This window comes from Phytophthora infestans, genomic scaffold (assembly GCF_000142945.1).
Source record: "Phytophthora infestans T30-4 supercont1.6 genomic scaffold, whole genome shotgun sequence".
Lineage (NCBI taxonomy): Eukaryota > Oomycota > Peronosporomycetes > Peronosporales > Peronosporaceae > Phytophthora > Phytophthora infestans.
The window spans coordinates 3206883-3230273 of NW_003303753.1; the positions used below are offsets into that span (position 1 = coordinate 3206883).

Genomic DNA, 23391 nt, shown 5'->3' on the forward strand with positions numbered 1-23391 from the left:
TCAGCTCACATTGAGCATTGCGGTAAGCCGCAGATTGCCGCCTTGTGTTGATCGAGGCACCCACAGTAGCAGTGAGCCACCGCCCGTACCAGGGAGACCTAGGAAGCCCGGGCGCCAGCGGTCAAAAAACAACGTCTTGCCGCCCAAAACCGTCACATTTGATCTCCACGTCACAGTTTTACCCGCCGCGACGGACACTTCATCGATCTTGTTACCTCCAGACTTGATATTCACAGTCACATCCTTTGTGTCGACACTCTTGAACGTAATGATGACAGAGCCGTCACCCTTCTTCGTCCAGTTGCCAGCGCTGTTATTGAAAGCCGCCTTGACAGTCTTTAGACCCAGCGCGTCTTTCGCACTACCATCATCAATTTCACCGACATACTCTGTAGGGCCACAGATGGTCTGGAAAAACTCGGAGATCGCTCCACCGATGTTCGTTTTGTCCCAAACAGCATAGAACGTTGCTGCCTTGTCAGCGATCTTGTACGCGTATTGTCCCGCAGTAAGAAGTGTGCCGTTACTACTCGTTCCTGAGCTGATCAAGTCGTCTACAATACCCCCAAATCCTTTGCGCAGAGTGTCCCGCGTCGTATAGGCTGTGGCCTCGTCGGACTCGTCAAGTAGCTCCTGCATGCAGTTGTTCGTCACAGTCGGAATATCGTACAGCACGAGGTTCGACTTGCTCATAGCAACACGGATATCGTCCTCGGAGATTCTCGGGTTCTGTCGACGCAGTTCTGCTACGGTCATCCACGTTCGATCAAGCAATCGCTTCATGTCGTATCCGCAGGTTGAGTCGGATTCCAGGGCCGACTCCAAAGACGTAATCTCCGACTTGTCCAGCGAATCGATCGTCTCGCCCAACGTGATATTCTTCATAAAATTTGTGAATGCACTCCAACTGGAAACAATAAGGGCTCCGTTGGCAATAACATCTTTCACGACAAGCTCAATCGTGTTCACAAGTCTGTCCGAGAACTTGAATGCATCTTCTACTTTGATTCCCAGACACGACATAATTGTGATTGGAATGTCGAACACTACGTTGTCTGTCTGGTACAAGATCGTCAGCAACTGGTCTTGAGCAGTCTGCGGGTCTGACACTTCGACGGCTCGCGTGTACTTGGACATCGCTTTCGCCAATCCCATCATCTCTTTGGCGCATTTGAATGCAATCTGCATGCCTTTTGCCATTAACTTGAACTGTCCGTACACGTTATACGCAGCTAGGGAAAAGGCCGCCTGACCCACGGAAGAGACTTTGCTGATGATATCAAGTGCGCAGTCGTCGTTTTGTCGGATGCACTCCATGCCACACTCGACGGGGTAAGCAAACGGACACTGCGCCCAGCACGTCCCAAGCTTGGCGTCGAATCCTTGCGGACACGTCTTGGCAATGTGAGCCTCACGATAGCATGCTGTGTCTTTTGCCGTGCCAAGAGCGGAGCCTACCCAGTTCTTGTAAGTGGACTTGATGGTGCTGGTGGCGTTCAAGGCGTTGCTAAAAGAGAACGTGGCTAGAGAGGAATCACTGTCGTCATAGCTGTCTGAAGAATCGCTGTCGGTGGAGTTGTCGTCTAGGCTATCCTCGGACTCATCGTCGCTGTCCTCATCATCATCGAAGGCTGACCTGAAGGTTATTTCTGCTCTGTTGGAGATTGTCCTGCTCTCGTTCGCCGTGAAGTTGGCAGTGGTCACTGTTGCTGTTGGTACTGCTGATACATTTCTGCTAAATGTGAAGGATTGCGCACACGTAAGTGCACAAAAGACCAACGCAAGCGCGAGGGTCAGTACCAGCAGTAGCCTGGTCATTCTTGTTAGCTTCGCAAAACGAAGAATGAATTGCCGTTAACGGGATTAACCGAGCCGCCGAAACTACAAGTCGTTTGACGAGGCGCTCTTGCTGTGCAGGGCATGCGGTGACCGTCTCAATACTGCGCCAGATTCGTGTCGGTTGTGAACGCCATCGCCCAGACATAACGACATTATCACACTGGTTCCGTATCAAAATTAGATTCGAATCTTACTGTTCCGGCGCAACGGCGAATCTTGTGTTCGCAAACGGATCGACAACAAGGGACCTGACGGACGTCGATGGGCGCTCTTGTGCCAGTCATTATTAGGATGATGGCCAACACGGTCGGCAACAGGTTGACAGTCAACCTGACTATAATACATGCACTCCTAAACATGACCAGATGCCATCTCAATTTGTAGCAAAATATGGGACGAGGTTTGCTCGGGATTCAGTTGGCTAGCGCTAATGCTGCTAGAGAATCTGAGGCCACCAAATCTCATGACGTGGAGATATCAAAAGGATTGGTGCTACAGACCATAAATGAGCCTGGGCTCGAGACTCAGTCGGGGCGTACAAGTGTAACCTGTGTAGCGAGGATTTGCAAAACTGCAGATTCGAGGTCGAAGGTGCCGAAATCGGATCTGGGTTGCTTGGTAGTTTTTGTGGGCTGGCCACCCTCAGGTGAGGCGGTACAGTTTTAATTAGACCGTCTCAAAACTCATCAATCGTGGTTTACAATTCGGCGTTTGATCGGACAAACAGCGAATCTGAGCGGTCATTTAACGATCAGTCTTCACGAAATCTTAGACTGCTGGCCTTTACAGCAATTTCTGGACCGCCGCCTTCCCTCCTGCTCAAAGCTATTCATTACTATGCATATAGGTCTGCACATAGTGGTGAAGAGATTTCTCTCTTCTTAAAAAAAAAAAGCTTTCAAAAAACTGTAGGTTAGCGCTTGAGTGTCAGCCATTATTATTTTAGACGAGGAAAAACTTCTGCTCGGCAAGTAAAATGTCCAACCAGGTTTCATCTGCAGCATTGTCATCATCCAAACGTTGTTTTAGCTTTTGAAGCAACAGCCTTTCCCCTCAGTGTGCGCAAAAATTCCCGTCGCGACTTCTCGTCGTTGTAGTGAATTGATCCTTCTTCATTTTCATTCTCTCCGGATGGATTGCTTTCATCTAAAGGCCGATCATTTTCACCTGTGCGATCATTATCGTCTCGCTGCTCGTACGGAAGCGCACCGAGCTCATGAGCCAACAAGAAATTCCGAACCTCAGTTATCTGTTCTCGCTCTCGTAGAAACCCTGCTGAATGAAGTCCTCGCTCAGAGCTACTTGCACACTCGAATGCACGCTGAAACTTCTCGGACGAGCGCGGTGTTGTCAATAGCGCATCTATTCCAGCAGGTTCCAGGCTCGCAGCTGCAATCGGATCCACTACAGTGATCACCGGTACGAGCGCAGTTTTGTGTGGAAAATATTTGCAATGTCCAGGAACATCAACTTGTACTCTCGATACTGTAACTTGACACCCGGAGCGTTGCAAATCCAGTTTTCGTGCTAGATATCCTGTGATCCTTGCACCAGTCGTACAGTGCTTCAGAGCAACATCCAAGAAATCGTGCCACCGTGACCTACCAGCAATATAATAGCAGACCCCTCAGTGCCACATATCATCCCTACATCATATGCTTGTAGTCTGTCAACTCACCGCTGTCCACCGAGTACTCTATCAGGGCCTCCAAATTCAAGCTCTGGAAGCGGGTAATCGTCGAAGAAAACGCAGTCAAACTGGCTCAGCATCGGGAGCTGCTGCTGCCACGTCCCAGCTACAATTTCAACTCCACTGTGGCTTATTGCAAACTGGCGAGCACGTTGCAGCGTCTCCTCATCGCATTCGATGATGGTGTGGCTTTTGGGTCGGAACCGTTGGATGTGAGTCGCCGAATAAGCCAAACCGAAGCCGATTTCCAGTACACGGTCCGTCGGCTGAATAGCGAGCCCTTCAACGCATAGCTCCATGTATTCCTTCTCCCACTGCATCATGACCTGCTGTCCGCGGGAGCTCCAGAGCACCTCATGGCCGAGCTCGTCGAGTCCCTTGCTGTTGCCGTGCGTAGTCATCTTTTTGAAATCTCATTTGGTCCGGCTTTTGTGACGTCGGACGAAAGAGCAAATTTGTGGTCAACAACAAAAAAGCTCCACTTAAAAAAAACATTAAATAAGCTAAATAAATTTTATCCGATTTATTTTGAACCAGTACGTGCGGCTTTCCAGCTACCGGTACCGGTACCTGTACATGGACCACTGCTGATACACGGCGCCCCGTCAAAACACGGGGCCCATATCCTCACCTTTAACAAAAGACCACCACGCGATGACGGAGATTCTCAGTTTAAGAGAGAATCTCAGCAAACAATAAGAATCTCGGCGAACAAAAAGTACCATATGTACTCAGAGATATAAAGAGCTCGATGGAAGTGGGTTTTTAATAGACTTGGTTCAATCGGAGCATGAGAGGGAAACGTGCTTTTTATTGTTTTTCTTCAAATTGGTGATTTTGGCTATAAAAATTGGGCATCGATTACGAAAATGCACCCAGAATATGCTGATCAATGGTCGGCGCAGCTATCACACTTGGTATAAAATTAGATTCGCAATTAGCGGAGCAAGACGGCTAGCTCCTTGAGCTCAAAAATTTTCCGCCCCCCCCCTCATTTCCCTAAACCCTATCTGATCTAACGTATGTATGGGGTAAGGGCTCCCACACAAAAGTCTATACATTTTGCAGTCGTGTATAGTGGATTAGCGCAAGCTGAACGTACTCTCCCCGGAGGAGGTATCATTCGCTATCGGGTATGGACATCGTTGAAGCGACCAACGATACACGTTTATACTGCTCTCATGTAGGTCGCTCGATATAGTCGAGCCTGGTGTGTAGTAGAGTCATGGCGTCAAAGTGCAAAATCGAGTGAGAGAGTGCATAATGCTAGTACTTACAGCAGCTGCAATAAGGATGTATTGCGTGACATTCTGTAATAGTTCCTCTAAATCAAAATAGACGGGCGCTATCAGTTACTCAAGCCGTCATCACAGCTTTAGCAGCAGACGGGGTCGCTTCGGACGGCCGGAGCCGGCCCCGGATTTGTCACGTGATTCCTCGCTGCCCTCTGCTTCCTCTTCACCATTCCTCTAAGCTTCTTATCCAGCATCCTCCTCACTCGAGTGTTTCTTCGCAGGTGCACGCGCGCAAGTCGCTCGCTTTTTCGCACCACTTGATGCAGGCGCCAAAGTCCCATTTCGCCAAGCACTGTGCAAAATGTCAAAGCAACTCACCACCTGCCCATTTAATATATGTCGTGCTTTCTCACAGAGAAAAACGCGCCATGCAAGAGGCTTCTTTGACGGAAGCTTACATTTACTGCAGTACACGGATCTGTCACCATCGCAAGCTCCATCAGTGCCTTTGAGTATCGAACAACCTTTGCACGCGCGAGTTCGTCGCTTCCTCCCCTGGTTGTTGTTACCAGCGCACCACTCGTCATTTAGCTGCGATCGATGCGCGATTTGCCGTCGGACAGTATTACCCGCACTTTTAGAAGGTGTCGCTTATAACATTCGCTGCTGCGTAGACTATCTCAGTCCTCCTCACGCAGTTGACACAGCTCCAGGCGCAACTTATTTAAAAACGTGGTTCATCTTAGGAAGGTTGGCAGCAGCACGAGCAGCGTTGTGCAAAATAAATGGGTTGATAATTGCAAGATCGATGAGTCCAAATAAACAAGACCTGTAGTACTTCTTGTATTTGATGCAAAGCTGCAGCGAGTATCGGTAAGAAGTACATACACGATTAGAAATCAAGGTAGGCTGTATAGACACGATACGAGCACTTTACCTTTGTAGCCTTAGCTAATTATGTCCGTCGTCCCCCCATGAACGTCTGATAGTCTTTGATGACTCGAGGGCACACCAATTCTTGCTTTTCTTCAGTCAACTTGTCGCGACGCACAACGCGGTCCATTTTCATGCTGCCACCCATGCTCAGCATAATATGGATACGCAAACACATCATGTTCGGAGCGTGAAGTGCATCTGCTGTGATGAGCGTCCCTCGTTCAATGCTAGCAGGTCGATTCTTGGGGATTTTAGTAGGCCTCTTCCCACCCTTTTCCTTCTTCGGGAATATCTCTGCACCCAGTTCTAGTCGGTCGGAGCGCACGGTACCAATAAAATAGAATCCAATTATCAGTAACTCCATAGGCAGCGCCACAGACGAGTAGTAATTGTCTATGATGGCGAGTTACCTCGTTTCATCTGACGGAGCTTCGAGCCCGAAAACGTTGCGCTGGTTGCAGTCCACCTGTCATCTCGTCGGTTGAGCTGATGTCTGCAACTCGTTCCTTCTTACCACAGTAGACTTCGAAACTACTGCATACAGCATTGCGCTCATGTTAGCTCGGACCATACACGATACGATAACTGAGCCGTCAAAACAAAAGTGGGCGCATCCGAAGACACGCTGGATACTTATCGGATGAAGTATGCCGACTCAGCGTAGCAGATCATGAATGATTTAGTGGGGCTTGTTCTTCATGAAGACACGGATTCGGTTGAAAGTAGATCTCGACGGTAGCATTGCTTCATTGAAGGCTATGATGGCAGAGGCCGTGTAGCCAGCAGCAAAACGCGTTGTAGTGCTGTTATTACCGGCCGTAACTTGCAAGCACGATCAGAGGAGGCATGCTTGTCGATGTTACTGCTGAATTGAAGGTTACGCGACACATGCATGAAGAGAGCGCGAGTCATGAAGTGCCCAAAGCAACCGCGGGGAATGGCCCCTTCATCGGTCGTTTTCCAGTGGTTTGCCAGCTTTTCCTTGTTTTGGATTATTGATTGAGCGATCAAGAGACCTAAAATACACACAGATCTCTAGCGGCGATGGACGGTGCTTTCAGCACGTCTTCTCGGATCCTTTCTTGCGACTTGCTTATACACTCGGGATGTTTCCGCTCTCGCACCACTTGCTTTGCATGCTGTCTATTCCTGAGTTCGTCAAGCTTGTCTTCAAAGTATTCATTCGCCTCAGCAGCAATTGATTCCCATTGTTCAGGCTGTGCAAAAAGAAAGCTTCAGAAGGTGTTGCGGTAGCTCGTAAAACCTTAGCGATTGGCGCTCTACAGATTCGAATAGTCGTCTTGCATTGAACCTGCCGGTCATGTTTCGTATGGCTACATCCGGTGACTGTACGGTGTGTGCGTCACTTCATTCGACCAGCCCGTTGCCGACATCCCTTTCAAAAAATCATTCGACACTGTTCCGGACGAGAGATATGCCAAATTACCAAGGGCCGATATGAAGCTATCATCAAATCTCCGCTCAGGAAGGACAGAAGGCGCCACGCCTACAGCGCTCAGGTCATGCTTAGACGTATTGTCGTCTTCTCCGTCATCTACTCAGGCATCTGACTCAAGGGCTGCAAATTCAAGAGAGGCTTCCTTTATTTGGTTGACATTGATCCACAAGAGACACGTTAGTGGCAAGCATTATCGTGTATGTACATGATACAACATATCAGCACCTTCAACACGTGGTGCATCGGCCTCATTGACACGACTGCTCCCTTAAATATCAAAGTCATCACGTCGATCGTCGCTGGCTTTTGACAAGACACTGTCATCTTCAGTTTCGTCAAAGGCGGTGTCGAGATTGCGCCGGCCTACAAGATAGTAGAGCCATACTCAATACGAAGAGCTGATGGCATGTATATACATGTCAGGTACACTCACCTGCGAAAGCTTCCTCGTCGTCAGAAGCAGTTTCTTCAAAGGTCATGGAATGAGGAGACACTGCCCAAGTTGCATCACCATTTATAACGGGCACAAACATCGGGCGCGGGCTTGCACGCCGTGGCGTTACTGGAGTATCATGTGGTTGTTCGATGACCTGCGTTGTAGGGCTACAAGCTATTCCAAAAATGCACGATTAGTGTCAAGAATAACGTGTATATACAAGGCGCCTCACATACCTTCAGCTGGGGCTGGGTTTTGTGGCGAATCACTTTCTTTGCTGGCTTCCGCAGCAGCTTTAAGTTCCGCTACGACATCAAAACGTGTCAATTCGAAGTAAAGCGTGGGAGAGCAATATTTTAGTCCTACCTCGATCGATCTCGTCAAAATAGAGCATCAGCTCGTTTTCGCCATAGAAATAGTCGACACCGCGCTTGTCCTTCTTGGTCTTCCCAAATTTAGGTACGTGAAGTTGACTGAGGGACCAGTTGGTCTCTTCGAGGTACATTCTGGTTTCTTCAGCTCACACCAGCGAGCGCGGAATGCCATGGCTGTGTGCGTGATTCTTGTCAGGCAAATCTTGAACTAAAACCGTTTGAGCGGCGTTAGGCATTCGCCTGTCATTATTTATATGAAATATGACACGCGTGTCTATCTCCTCTAATTTTAAATACGGACGCCCTTTCTACGCGACTCATATATGCACTTCCAACAAGAAGCTTGGATATATCACCTTGTACCCAGTTGACTTGAACTTTGTGGGAGCCGTTACAAAACACGAGTATAAAAATCCTTAACGTATAAGGTTCGCGTTAAGAATAAGGAGGTAACGTGTAAGGCCCGAAATGTATCCACGTTGGGGATGTTGTGGGTTCCTTGGTCGACGAGAGGGGTCTAGACCTTACTGCAGCACTCGATACGAGTTGAGACCAAGTGATGACGATATTAAATTGCTTGCACAAAGTTATATGTGATTCATATACAAGGAATAACATAATTCACCCATGCAATTGTCCTTTGCGGTTGGAATATCGTTCAACATGAGGTTCGACTTGCTGACGGCCACTCGAATGTCGTCTTCAAGCATTTTCGGCTTGTGGCCACGGTACTCCGCCACTGTCGTCCACGAACGAGTCAACACGCGCGTCACGCCATTCCGGCGCGTGGAGTGTGACTTCATCGGCAACTTCAAAGAATTTAAATTGTCCTCTCGCTAAAGATGATAATTTTATAAAAATCCGTGGATTTTTTCCCACCTGGAAGTGATACCGTCGGGATTTCGGATAGCTCTCGAGACCACATTCGACAGGGCATGAATACGGACATTATGTCCAACATGTTTTGGGGTTTGGGATCGCTATCGAATCCAACAGGACAAGTAGTCGTGATGTGACCTTCTCGGTTGCAAGCTGTGTCGTAACAGCCTAGCTGGTTCTGGTGGAGTTAATAGCACAACCACGCTTGAGGTTAGCGTTTGTGGGGGCTGGAGCTGCCGTGTATCCACTTAATGAATATCTGTTTCGAGAGCGCATCCTCGGAAGTTCCCAAAATAGCGTCATTGCCATCGTAGTCGTCTGCTGAAGATTGAAGAACGCTATCTATCAAGCCATCACATTTACCAATCGTCTACCCCACTTGGTGAACTTGGCAGAGGACTTGGCCGTAGTAAAGTTCTCGACAGGGCAAACCATGCAATCCAAAAATTGATTTTCAACATCATTTTGAAATAAATTATTCCCTATACTGCCGTAATTTCAGCTACTAGTACAAAAATCCAGTACCCCATACCGTATGTCAAAGTAATTTATTAGCCTATGTGATCAAAGAAATACGCTGTAGACGTTTTATTTTGAGCGGTAGATACGGGGACAAGATCGTCAGTTTGGATATTCGTAATATATTATTTCAGCTTAAATATCTGAGAATACCACACCCTCATATGCTGTCGTTGGGTCTTTACATTAAATGCTAGTACCGGTTTTAGTAACAAGTGAACGGGCTTCTCGTTAAGATTGATACCAAAGGTAAAAAAAGAGATTGTGGACAGGACATGGCTGTCGATACGTCAGTCCCGTTGTGATACACATTTGAAAGCACATTGCACAGCTTGGCTATATGCACTGTATCCACACCAAACAAATATAATTTAGGTACGCCGCTCACCCTAATTAATCGTGCGACCTATGCACGAGGACCTGTCCTGGTCACGACAAAAACGACCACCAGCACTGAGACTGTACATCAACACTGTAAGTTGCTCGAGCGTCACGTAATATTACTGAGTGGCGCTACCATAGACTTAGGATCACCCCTAATCTCGCACCTACCACTGCACATCTGCCAAGTGGCACCATGACTAATTATAGCCAACCGTAATATTTATAAAATTGAGTATTAACCAGTGACAACATAGCAAGTATGTCAATTGATGCACATGTCCTCGATTCGCTAAAAAGCTGCCGAGCGCAGCGAAGTCGGCCTCCATAAGCTAAAATCGACATTGTGTTGTATACACACTGTATGTGGTCTACACATCGTACTTAAAAGCACCGCTTAAATTTCATTTTGTTCTCATTTTCAACCGCTGCCTGTCTTCGGATTAGTTTGCATTGGCAGGCTTCGCCGACGTGCACACACGTATTAAATGCTCTTATGAGCTGGTAATTGAATTTATAGGACCTGGTGACGCACATTTCATCTTACATAGTCATTTAAGTACTTAAAGCTAGCAAATATGATCTTTTTAAGATTCGTAGTACGTTTTTATTCTTTTTTCTTACAAGATTGCTTTGATAGAACTTTGTTTTAGTTTGTCATTTTTTTGCTTGCATTCTTTTGTTGTAGTAGTACATGTAGCTATTAATTTTCGTTATATACAAATATACAATTTTTATTAATATTAACGACTGACAGCTTTTAAAAAGCTACTATAGTAAGTTCCCTTTACCCACACACACACTACTCCGTCGCCGCGAAAAATTAAACGTTTTCCTTTGTATATGAGCGTAGTGTGCGACCCCTAGAGAACGTGCGCACTTTTCCAATACGATACGTAGCGTATATGCAATGCACTGTAAGCACTGTTTGTGATTGAATTAGCGCGGAGGCACGTGATTAATTAAGAACACGAAACACGGAGGAGCACCGAGACAGGCTAAATACACGATGGGATAGAGGGGGCGACACGAAGAACGGAATGTCATGAACGTTGAAATAGGACTAAATCAATGAAGCACCTTGCGAATTTGAAATGCTCGAATTACAGACGAGCACGCTAATTTTAAAATTTGGAAGGACTAGAGCATGACGGGAGCGTACGGATGACGGGAGGCCATTGAAATAATGACACCCCAACAAGTTGAAAAGCACGGACTCCGAAAGAGCACGCACGTTCGAAGCCACGGTAGAGCATGTAACGGTGAGAGTGCACAGAAACAATTCTCCAACAACACCACGGAAGAACATGGAGCACAGTCAGCCGACCAAACCTGAGCCCGTGGGAGGCCGAACACGGGAAATTAAAAATCATCAATCTTTGGAGCACGATGCCCGGGCAGAACAGGAGCTCACCGATCCACGGAGCGCGACACTACGGTAGCTAACGATTACACAGACGACAGACCAGCCCCGACACCAGAGATAACACGACAGCATGGACGGTGGGTTAGCCACTAAACCATCGAAGAACACGCAGCCACGCGAAATCACCGAGTCACGGAGCACCATATCAGTGTAGAACCTGAGCTTACCGAGCCACAGAGGACAGTAGTACATATAAACACGATTGCACGGATGGCGGACCAGCCATGATAGCGTGATACCGCGGTCGATGACACTTCATCAGGAGATCACGATGCACAAGCGACGGAACAACACGACTGCGTGGAGGCACCAATCCACGGAATAGTACCCTTACTCTAGAGTACTGGCGATGGGAGGCCAACGCCCACGGAAGACTATATACCACGAAACCGGTGCAACCCACGTAAACGTTTGAGAACAGAGAAAAGTTAGCAGCTACGAAAAAACCGTACTAATGAGCATGAACCCAAGCGAGAGAGAGCCCATAACCACTAAGCACGGGTGTGCAGGGAACTACGAAGCCAGGAGGAGCTCGGAACATCGCAGACCATTTAAGAACATACATCCAACCTGTACTACGGGATAACCAAAACGTACCAAACCGCAATATTGGACGGGGCCACATGAGACTATGGAAAGGTAAGTGGCTAAGTACACGAAACCACGACGTACTGGGGTGAACGACGCTCACAAAACACGTGACACCACGAAGCACTTAAATTTGCGGCCACCTCATCTCCAACAAAGAATGCCGCTCCGCCGCGTAGCGGCGGCGGCCGGCTAGTCCTAAACTATCAATGCTAGCACGGTGTCTGTCCGTCCGTCACACGAAACGCTCAGGTTTTTGAGCTTTATCATTGGCTGTCGAGCGGAGCGAAGGCGGCTAAAATTGGTTAAAACTGAATTATGTAGCTCACATCAGTAAATTCATGTGGTTCACAGAGCACATATGCATAGTTTTAATACTACGAAGTATTAATATTTACTATTTTAATCATGCATGTTGCTTTTAACATTTGAGTGCTAAACAGACAGAGCTACTTATTCTCAGATGAAATAGCCCCTAAAGACGCTTACTAAGCTTAGCGTACACGTAGGAATGCGTGTTTTCGAGGCCATACTATAACATACGTAATAGTATGTTGCTAATAGTTCCTGCAAGTTTGACTAAAATAATAACTACAACTGTTTTGTTGTAGAAATATTCATTATTAAATGAGTGTGAGGTAACTGACTGAGCTGGCAAATAGTAATACATGTACAGCAGAAGCTGGCCGTAAGAACAACGCTGTGCTAATAAACGCTGTCGCTTGATCCATAAAAATAAAAAGTTTTAGGTGAACCCATATGTGTTACTGCTGTAAACTAATGTTTTCAAAGAGTTGTTTAGACAGCAAAATCCGATACTACTTAACGGGCGGACGTGTCACCTACAAGGGCGTAGGATACGATTTTAAATGGAGCGGCAAGACAACAACAAAACATGAGAGGTGTTACTTATAGTTGGTTAAGTATACTTCATAAAGAAACGTTAATAAACTTGGAGCCTAAATGACGTTAAGCCATCATGTCATCGTCGCTAAAATATCAAATAAAAAGCACTACCGTCAACATCAACAACAGCAAGGCGTCTTGCGTCACATTATCCAAATACTTTAATCATAACTGACACAGAATCGAGTGTCTAATGACTAATTCTGAATCAGCACAAAATGAACGCTGACTAATATTTTTCATTAATAATACGGATTAGAGGGATACTATTAAAAGGAACTTGATCGTGTGAATTCGAGGGAGACGGGTGAGCGACATACCGGTACATGTACAGTATCAAGAGCAGAAAGTATGCGGTGTTGTTTTACGGAAAGGCTTGCTTTGCTCTTTATAGAGGGGTGCCAAAAAATAAATTGGTACTGCAATTATTGCAATAAGAAAGCACCAATTATCTATTGGAGGCTTTCTGAAGAGGAATTCCAATTATTTATTTTTGCTTCCGTTGAAGCACCAATAATCTATTGACCGGTGCTCAATCAGCTTGTGCCCTCGCTGTGTACCAGTATTGCTGCACCAATAATCTATTTTCTGAGCTGAGGAAGCTCAATAATCTATTTTGGTCTTGCCAGTTCTCTAACCCAATTATTTAATTTCTGCTTTGATTAGCAATAGATAAAAATGCAATATTCGGCATCCCTACGACAAGTCGTCGTAGTATCTTTGCCGTTCAGCTCTACGACGAGCCAAATCGACCGCTCGGATTGATTTCCCATATCGATGTCCAGTAAATCAACCCTTTTTGCGTGTTTGAAGCGTAATTCGATGACACATGTACGGTAAAAATGCCATCCATTTTAGTTTTAAGTTTCATCCGATCATGCTGGATCCAAGCATGAGCCATGGTAGGCTAAAGTATTCATTAAAAAAAAATTGTCGACTCCAATAAAGTATTTACACTTACGACACATTGTTACACCACGGACATCTCTAACAGCTAACTTACATTCAGCTTTGCAGTGAGCTGCAAATTCCCACCCTGACTCGATCAAGGAATCCACAACAGCAACGATCCACCACCAGTACCCGGGAGACCCAGAAATCCCGAACGCCATCGATCGAGGTACAGGGTTTTTCCTCCTAACATCGTCACATTTGATCTCTACGTCACAGTCTTCCCCGCTGGGACGTCCACTTCATCGATTTTATGGCCGCCAGACCTGATATTCACGGTCACATCCTCCGTATCATCGCTTTCAAATTTAACGTCGACACTACCGTCGCCTGCTTTTTTCCAGAAACCTTCAGAATTATTGAAAGCGCGTTGAACAGCTGACAAGCCCAAAGCTTTCGTCGCATCACCATCATCGACTTCGCCGATGTACTCTGTTGGGCCACAAATCGGTTGAAAATACTCGGAAATCGCTCCAGTGGCAGACCACGGGTCCCAAATGGCCCAGAAGCTGAACGCTTTATCCGCTATGTTAAACGCGTACCCCTTGGCTTTAAGGTATGACCCGTTATTGCTTGTTCCCGATTTTATCAGATCATCTACGATCCCTCCGAACGTCTTGCGAAGTTTATCACGAGTGGCGAATGCCGTGGCCTCGTCCGATTCCGCGATCAGATCGCCCATACAATTATTCGTAGCTGTCGGGATATCGTTAAGAACGAGATTTGACTTGCTGACCGCTACACGAATGTCGTCTTCGGACATTTCTGGATTTCGCTTACGATATTCCGCCACCGTCATCCACGTTCGATCCAACACACGCTTCATGTCAAAGCCGCAGGTGGAATCGGACTTCATTGCGGACTTTAGTGACGTGATGTCCTTGGAGCCCAGTGGAGCCAACAAGTCTGTTTGCGTCATGTTCATCATGAAGCCGGTGAATTTCTCCCAACTGGAAAGCATAGCTGCTCCATTGGCCACGACTTCCTTCAACACATACTCTGCGGTCATGAGTACACTGTCGACAAACTTGATCTCGTCAGACGCGGATCTTCCGATGCAATACGACACAGCGATGGGGATATTGACGACGACGTTGTCTGTCTGGTAGAGCATCGCAAGTAGCTTGTCTTGAGGTGTCTGTGGTTCAGTTACCATGATGTTTCGAATATACCTCGCCAATGCCTTGATCAAACCCATCGTGTACTTGGCACATTTAATAACCACTTGGACAGCTAGAGCTAACTTAGAAAGCTTGCCAAAGACGTCGTACGTGATGAGAGACAGAGTCGTCTGAGCCAAAGCTGAGACCTTCGTGACGATTTCGAGCACACAGTCGTCATTCTGTCGGGTACACTCCATCCCACACTGCACAGGGAACGAGTACGGACATTGCGCCCAGCATGTTCCAAGCTTTGCGTTGAATCCCACCGGACACGTCTTCGCGATGTGAGCTTTACGATAACACGCTGTAGTTTTTGACGTGTCGAGCGCTGTGCCTACCCAGTTGACGTACGTTGACTCAACCGTGCTGGTGGCATTAAGAACTCCACCAAATTTTAGAGCCGCGCTCATGGCTTTAGACAACGTATCCGACATTGCGTCGTCGCTCTCTGAACTGTCGTCATCGCTATCAGATGAGTCCTCATCGCTGCCCATCGAATCGTCACTGTCTTTCGAGTCGCTATCGTCACTGTCCATCGAATCCAAAGAATCGTCGCCAACGCCGCTTAATAATGCCCTCAAGGGAGACACTGTCGCTACTGGTGAGTTAATCGTTGTCCAACTACTTGGTGTGCGAGAGCTAGCGGCGTGGAGTGTTGATGAGGACGCTGTTATGCTGTTGATTCCGTATGCTTTCGGCGAGCCTGATACTGTATTTCCACATGATGTACGAACAATAAATGCAGCGAGTATCCTGAGTTTCATGCCTGGCTTCCTGCTATAGCGGCAAAACGAAAAGTGAAGCAGTTGATTGACGCGTGTACTTACCGTCTCTTGTTACGAACAGCGCACATCATTCATCTGCTTGTTGCGACGATAGAAACCCCTACAGGGTAGCTTGACTCAAATCTTTAGTCGCGCGGGCTGATCAGCGGAATTGGGTTAGACGTAGAGGACGTACTGTTTACACCAATAAAAACACGAAAACACCAAAACTATACTATCGGCACCGCTAAAGCACGGCTAGCACAGTAATATCACAAGCATCACCAACTTTTAAGACTGACCACCGCAATAGTACGTCCTGCACCAACCATAATTAAATCGCTAATTTTGCCCAATCCCCAGCCTGATCGTCACAGAAATATCGTCCAACGAGCGCAGTTCCCCGGCGAGGGGGGGGGTTAAGGCAAGATCATTTTCCAGCCAGCCGCATCAAGCTCATTCTTCCAGCTCCTTCATTTTAAAATGACCATTCGACACCCCTGGCAGCTTCTCGCCTCAGCAATGCCATGCGTCCAGGCAGCGAACCTTCTGGATTGTTTCAAGCAGACTAGGGTGGCGAAGAGTGAGCTGGCCCCGTGCTCCGTATGCATGGCCCCTGTCCCGCATCCCATGAGAATTCAGCGCCTGTTTTGCGCGTGCAAGGCTTGCGCTGACGTAACGTCGGCACAAGAGTGTCTGTGGCGAGCCCGGGTCATGTCCTGTCAAGAGCAAGGCTTAGTGACGGTCGAGGAGGCATACACTTATGCCACTCCAGCACGCTCGCCACGCAAGCTGGTGCTGACCCCACCAATGAAGGAGGTGGTGAAGGACTGGGCAGCCCAGGCACTGAAGCCCAAGCGCATCTATAATGCACTTCTTCAGCGTTTCAACCTGACCGAGGCGACTGCGCCCTCTCTATCAACTGTGCAGCGTTTTGCGCATCACCATGTTACGGGACGGCTTGGGGGAAGTGACCTTCTGGACTCCGTACGCAGAAAAATCAAGGACTCAGGGTTTACGGGACACGAAGATGAAGCAGCTCCGTTCACATTCACAAGCCGCAGTGATACAGACGGCAAGCCAATCACTGGCAATGGCAGTGACGCTGATCCGTTTGTGGTCGGTGTTAGCTCGAAGAAACTCCTACGCCGTGCCGACCGTGATCCAGAGTCTTTCATCTTTCACTTGGACACGACCTACAAGCTCACGCAGGTCGGGTATCCAGTTATCGTTGTCGGGATCTCGGACAGGGCAAGACGGTTTCATTTGTTGGCAATATTTATTGTCTCGCAACAGCAGCAACTACACTACACCGAGGTGCTTGCGCTCGTGTATAAGATGTACCAAACCATAGTTGGTAAATTTCTCCGGGTACGCTATGTGATGGGAGATGCTGACGCAGCCCAATGGAACGCGGTGAACGACGTGTTTGGGCAAGGGGGGGAATTTGTTTATCTGATGTGCTACTTTCATGTGCCAAAGAAGGTATACGAGAAAACTCGCTCGTTGGGGTCTGTTGCGGCCTCATCTGTCATGAAATACATTCATGAGCTCCATTTCTCGACGGATGAGGCGGCCTACAACTCGAAGCTAGGAGAAGCTCAAGCGAGATGGTCAAAAACTCCGGAACTGGCGAAATTTTCTTCCTATTTCTCAAAGGTCTATCTAAACGAGAGGGTGTGGCGTTGGCAATGTTTTCATACACCGAGTGGTTTTGCGACAACGAACAATCCATGCGAGACGTACAATGCAGCGATTAAGAGAGATGTCACGCTCCGCAGAAAGCTGAAGGTCGGCGCCCTACTGCCCCAGCTACTTACTCTTTGCCGAAGTGAAGCTGTCACCGCAAGACCATTTGCCGTGTCCCCGGAGCCAGATTCTCGGTTGGTTCGTCGAGCTCGGGCGATGTCGCGGGCGGGCTTGCTTGAGCTACACCACCAGTCTCGGAACAGTATCGCATTTTTGCTAGCTACCACGACTGAGGCCGAGCCTTTGGATACAGTCCGTGTTATTAGCAAGCCGTGCCCGCGTGTACAGGATGAGATTCGCCGACGCAACGTTGAGGACTTACCCGTTACAGCCCGGCTGAGCAAACTGACTGCTGCAATGGAAACGCTTGGTATGCCTTGGAAGGGGTGGCTGATTGACATGAATTCGGGTAAGTGCCCTTGTCCCTTTTCGATGAAGCACGGCTATTGTGTGCACACACTCTACGCGATGGAATGCCGTGGAACTATGGATCTCACTGGACGTCAGACACTTGTCAATCGAGGAATATCCGGTCGCAAAAAGGGACAGAGCTCCCGCGGGCGCCCACGCAATAGTGGTGCGGCACTAGAGATGGAGTAGGATCTAGATTGAAGGAGATTTTAAATGTCTAACGTCTTTGCTTCATAGATCTCGACGGTGCTCAAGTCAGTTTACGTATGCTTATATCATGTCATACTTGTATTCACTTAATTTCCTACATTATTGAGTTCGTTCAGAAATTTCCTTTTGCGTTGCTCTTAAATGCCATGTCTCGCAGAAATTCCGGGGTGCTACCGGCTCACGATATTTAGTCATTGCAGCGATACGAGCTCCCGTGTTCTCTCAATAATCTTTAATGGTTTAGCTTAGTCAGGGATGTGGAATAACTTACCAATTGTCACTACCGCGTCTTTATTACGTAAGACTGGTCATCACGTGAGCCTACCTCAGCTTTCACCTACTTCACTCTTTTAATGATACAGCCAAACATTCCGTCAAATACAGGCACCCTTTGCTGAACGCTAAACGTATCATGCGTTATCGGGGCTACTAGCTAAATAAAAATTTAAGTGATAATATTGACGCTAAACGCAAACTACGCAATGACTTCTTTTACTCTTTCTTCAATTTTGCTCTTTACAAAACCCGCTTCCACATACCTACAAAGTAATCCAGCAAACCCATCACATCAATGATAACAATACTTGTTTGGGCTGCTAGTTATGTGAATACATTCATGAAGTGAACTAATTGGACACGTTACGAAATGTAAAGATGACTCTAGCGTCTTACGTGAAGGTGTCTTTATATTTAGCTGACAAGAAACTTACATATATTATAGCACATCTATATGCAGCGGGGTTGTGGATGTTTTGACGGGGCTGCCACGTCAAGAAATTAAGACGTTGAAGTTGCATACTTTACCACTTCAACGAGTTCCCAACAATAAAAAACGAAAAGATCACACCTAAATTTAGATTATCTAGTATGTTCTTACTGTTGCTCCACCGAATCGCTCGTGTCAGCGTTTGTCCTCTTCGCTGCTCGCATTTTCTTCATTTTGTCCAGTGTGATGCTCTTCTTCGTGCGCCTTTTCAATGACCGAGTAGTCGCTGCATTGCGCGCGTAATTCGTCGCAGCTGGCGTAGGAAGTTGGGAAAGAAAATGGGCGAGATCACGCTCGAAGTATATCTGTCGCGCCTTCTCGTCCTTACACTCTTTCATTTTTCATTCGCTTTTCTCCATGGCGCAATACGCTGACAACGTCGACTCCCATGCTTTCCGTGAGCCACGCCGAGCGCCCGAGGTAACGCGAGTAGCGTACCGAAAAGATGCCAATCTGTCCTTAGCGCTGATAATCACGTTGCCAGAAATGGCCCCCCACCTTAGGTGATCCGGCGTACCGGGGATAAATCCAAGTAGAACAGAATGATATACCAGCACGTTCACATAAACCACATCACCCGGGCGCTGCACTAGTACGCACGATTTGGTTGTGTCGATCATGCGATTGAAAGTGTCGTTTCCGTTCTCAAAACTAAACAATTCTGCACACTTAGGCGTTCTGAAGAACACCCAAATCTTGAAGGTGTGCGTGAGGCTTGGAGGTATATACGACACTACACGACCATGGTCTGCGTGAATAGGCGAGATTCGATTCCCGCTTTGAAGCCATGACTCCACAGGGTACACGTAGGCCTCATCGGCAGGAAATACCAGCTTAGAGTAGTATCCAGGAAGATTGACTATGAGTTGATCGCAAGGGGTTGGAATCTTCTTTTCCCATAGGCTCTCAACACGACGCTGAACATAGGCACGCATATCCATCACGCGCAGTAAGTAATTGAAGTGGGTAGGCGCTTCGGGAAGTCGTTCCTGTTTGCGAAGCGTGCCACATCGTTACAGGCTCCTCGAAAGACTAACGCAGGCGCCTCGCTGCTAACCGCGTCGCTCCATGAGAGCCCACCGTCAACGTAGCGGTCAGCGGAAGCAGAAATCTTGGCTACAATGCGCGGAATCATAACTCTGCTGTTTCCATAATCTCCACATTTCGCAAGATCGCACAACTCGTTGATAAAATCCACCATTTTATTACCAGAACACCGCACACTATCATAGCCTAGAAGATCGTGGACTAGAGGTCAAGCAATCGCCACCTCCGGGCGTGTCGGTACTCGCTCTGCGGTCTCGGACGTCCTCTTGAGGCCTTCTGGAACCGCGCGAGTAGCTGGCGCTTGGACGGTCTTGTTGTGAGAATAGAATTTGGGACAGAGCATAGTACAGTCGTCTACACAACACATTATACGTTATTTTGTCTCATACGGTAGGTCTATGTGTGTGGCTGAAAAGCAGCGGGAGTTGATGGGAAGAATACGGTTCATGTTTTGCACCGGTGCTCCTGCTGATTATGAGGTGCTGACCAAAAAAAATGCTGGTGTTTCTGGTATTTCCTCTTAGACGGGGCTTTCTCGCTGCTCATTGTTGAACACGGCTCAAGACTTTCCCGTGTTTTTAACCATCTGATCGACTCAAAATATCATGTGCGAATCGCCCGCCATTCATTTGCTCGTTGGGGAGAATCTCCTGTCTGCAAGAGACACCACACTCCGTGGTGTTGTGTCTGTCGACTTGTTCGAGTCGATGCCGTCGAGATGCGAACAAGGATTGGCACAAAGAGTACTGTATAGCCTGCCATCGATGGCTGGAAAATCAACCAGCTTACAGAATACTTCGAAGTACATGTACTTCCTATTGGGAGCGCTACGGTAGCTCATACAGGCCTGCATGCACTCTACAGCACACTCCCATGAGCTTTAATATATTTATTAAATTCGATTCGAGATGAATCGCTGGTCCAAAAAAATCTCTTTAGTTATTGCTTCAGGAAGCACGAAAAATTCATTTTCTTGTGAGTCAGCACTGAAATATGTGCGGCACAGCGAGGACGAGGAAGAAGATGACCGCGATCGTAGATGTCTCAAACGGGTTGAGCGTTGTTGCGGTCGATGATTTGTAAAAGTCCAGATTCAGCCTTGGACATTGTGCAGCAAATTGCTGCCAGCAATACATCATTTGTTCGGCATAATCCCCGGATACGATATTTCGCATGTTTATTAACGTTACGTGCAGCAAAGTTGGAAGTTTTCAAGATGGGTCAAAAATTGATCCGATCGGCTTAAACACTTGAGCTCACTATCACTCACTTTAGGTACGATATTTAACCGGCAGGGTACTATTTTTAATAGCTTGCTTTTTGTAAGGGGAGAATAGGCCAGCATCGGCAAATTTGACCGGAATTCACAAAACACATTTATTTAGAGCAAAACATAATTCTAAATTAATATAAATATTTGTGTAAGCTCGAGCAATACATGTACCGGTATGATACTTCGAGGTAGCATCTCAACTAATGTTTAACATTGCCGTAAGTTCCAAAGTGCCTCCATTAGTTGATCGAGGTATCCACAACAGTAGCGAGCCACCTCCGGTACCCGGGAGACCCAGGAAACCTGGACGCCACCGATCCAGATACAGCGTCTTCCCTCCCAGCACCGTCACATTTGACTTCCAAATTACAGTTTCACCCGCTGGAACCGGCACTTCGGCAACTTTGTCACCACCAGACTTGATATTAACACGCACGTCTTCCGTATCAACGCTCTTAAACGCAATGGTGACAGTGCCGTCACCATTTTTCGTCCACATGCCGTCACTGTTCTTGAAGGCTTTCTGAAGAATCGACATTCCTAGTGCCTTCTTCACATTACCATCGTCAATCTCTCCAATGAGCTCTGTGGGACCGCAAATGGGTTGAACGAACTCGGCAATTACAGACGAAATGTAAAACGGATCCCAAATGGACCAAAACGAAATCGCTCTGTCTGCAATCTTGAACGCATATTCTCCAAAATTAAGAAAAGTGCCATTGTCGCTCGTCCCGGCGCTGATCAAGTCGTCTACAATGGCAACAAAAGTCTTTCGCAGAGTTTCACGGGTGGCGTATGCAGAACCCTCGTCCGATTGCTCCAATAACTCGCTCATGCAGTTGTTCGTCGCGATAGGAATATCGTTCTGCATGAGGTTCGACTGACTCATAATAACTCGAATGTCATCCTCGGAGATGTCTGGATTAAGTGAACGTAGCTCTGCCACGGTCATCCACGTACGATCCAGTAGACGCTTCAAGTCGTAGCCACAAGTTGTGTTCGACTTGAGTGCAGACTTGAGCGACGTAATTTCCGTCTTTTTTAACTCGGAGATCGACTCTCCTAGCGCGATTTTCTTCATAAATTTTGTGAACGAGCTCCAGCTTGACAGAATGATGTCCCCGCTGTAAAGGATTTCTTTCAATATGTACTCTGCAGTCGTGAGCACCATGTCCGCGAACTTGACATCGTCAGACACTTTGCTGCCGACACAGTAGGAAATCGTCACGGGAATGTCGATCACCACATTGTCGATCTGGTACAGGATCGCAAGAAGCTCTTCTTGAGACGTGTCGGGGTCGTGAATTTTGATGTAGCGAATGTATCGGACCAGAGACTTGGTGAGACTGATCATATACTTGACGCACTTGACCGCGACCTGAATATTCTTTGCCCATTTGGTCATATCGCCGTAAAGACTCCACGCGGATAGCGAGATCGCATTTTGCACCACGACTGCAACTTTGTAGAAAACTTCCATCCCGCAACCATCACCCTGCCGGATGCACTCGAGGCCACATTCAACCGGATACATATACGGACACTGCGTCCAACACACTCCGAGTTTGCTGTCGAACCCCAGAGGACATGTCTTTGCAATGTGAGCCTTGCGCCAGCACGCGCGAGAAGAATAATATTGAGTATTGTTACCAACCCAGTTGACGTACGTCTGTTCGATGGTGCTCGTTGCGTTAAGCACACTGCCGAGTTGAAACGCTGCGTTCACTACGGCTAGTGGTCCTGCAGGCGCTGGCATAGGTGTGGTCTCTTCGCTGTCTGAAGAGTCATCGTCGCTGCTGTCGGACGAATCATCGTTGCTATCTTCAGAGTCGTCTGGATCGCGCTCAGATGCGCCGCCATTAGAATCGGACGAGTGCGTGTAGTGGGATGGTCGCGCGCCAGTCGTTGCATTCTCAATATTGCCGTCGCTTGAAGAGCTAACCAAGGAAATAGAGCTATCCACCACATGACGAGAAGGGATTACATGTACCGGCGTCGATGTCGATCTGTTGCTGATTGTGTAGATCGTCGCACACGGTGTGCCAAAGAGCGTTGCACCAATTACGGCGAGTATCATCATCACCTTCGTCATTCTCATCGGAACTATCAGCGTCCGAGCGAAACGTGGTGAAATTATGAATGAGATGGCTCAACACCGAGCCATCTAAAGATTGACCGTCTTTGAAACTCTACTGGGCGGTACCTTGGATTCCAATGCTGCTGCGACTTCACGAGCAACGTCTTCACACAAAATCACTGCTTCCAATCACCAGTATTATCTTCGACTGTCGCGCGGCACTGCGTTGAAGGGTGCAAGCTTCGTGCGCCACTCAGTTGGCTCACTTGACCGTCAAGTTGACGTACTGGCCATCAGGATGCCGAACAGGGA

The 23391-nt window shown here is 47.5% G+C and overlaps 3 protein-coding genes across 3 annotated transcripts; all 3 read right to left on the reverse strand.

Annotated features, from left to right (window-relative positions):
* PITG_04827 (uncharacterized protein) lies at positions 1 to 1818 on the reverse strand (the record flags this gene model as incomplete). The annotated part of the gene is made up of 2 exons (XM_002905485.1): positions 1 to 1599; positions 1705 to 1818. 2 exons carry the CDS (start codon positions 1816 to 1818, stop codon positions 1 to 3), a joined length of 1713 nt encoding a protein of 570 aa, XP_002905531.1.
* Positions 1819 to 13713: 11895 nt separating this feature from the next.
* Positions 13714 to 15158, reverse strand: PITG_04828 (uncharacterized protein; the record flags this gene model as incomplete). Its single annotated transcript, XM_002905486.1, has 3 exons — positions 13714 to 13827; positions 13897 to 15071; positions 15134 to 15158. 3 exons carry the CDS (start codon positions 15156 to 15158, stop codon positions 13714 to 13716), a joined length of 1314 nt encoding a protein of 437 aa, XP_002905532.1.
* Positions 15159 to 21198: 6040 nt separating this feature from the next.
* PITG_04830 (uncharacterized protein) lies at positions 21199 to 22758 on the reverse strand (the record flags this gene model as incomplete). The annotated part of the gene is made up of 2 exons (XM_002905487.1): positions 21199 to 22593; positions 22657 to 22758. The coding sequence occupies 2 exons, from the start codon at positions 22756 to 22758 to the stop codon at positions 21199 to 21201; spliced, it is 1497 nt and encodes a 498-aa protein (XP_002905533.1).
* Positions 22759 to 23391: the final 633 nt, after the last annotated feature.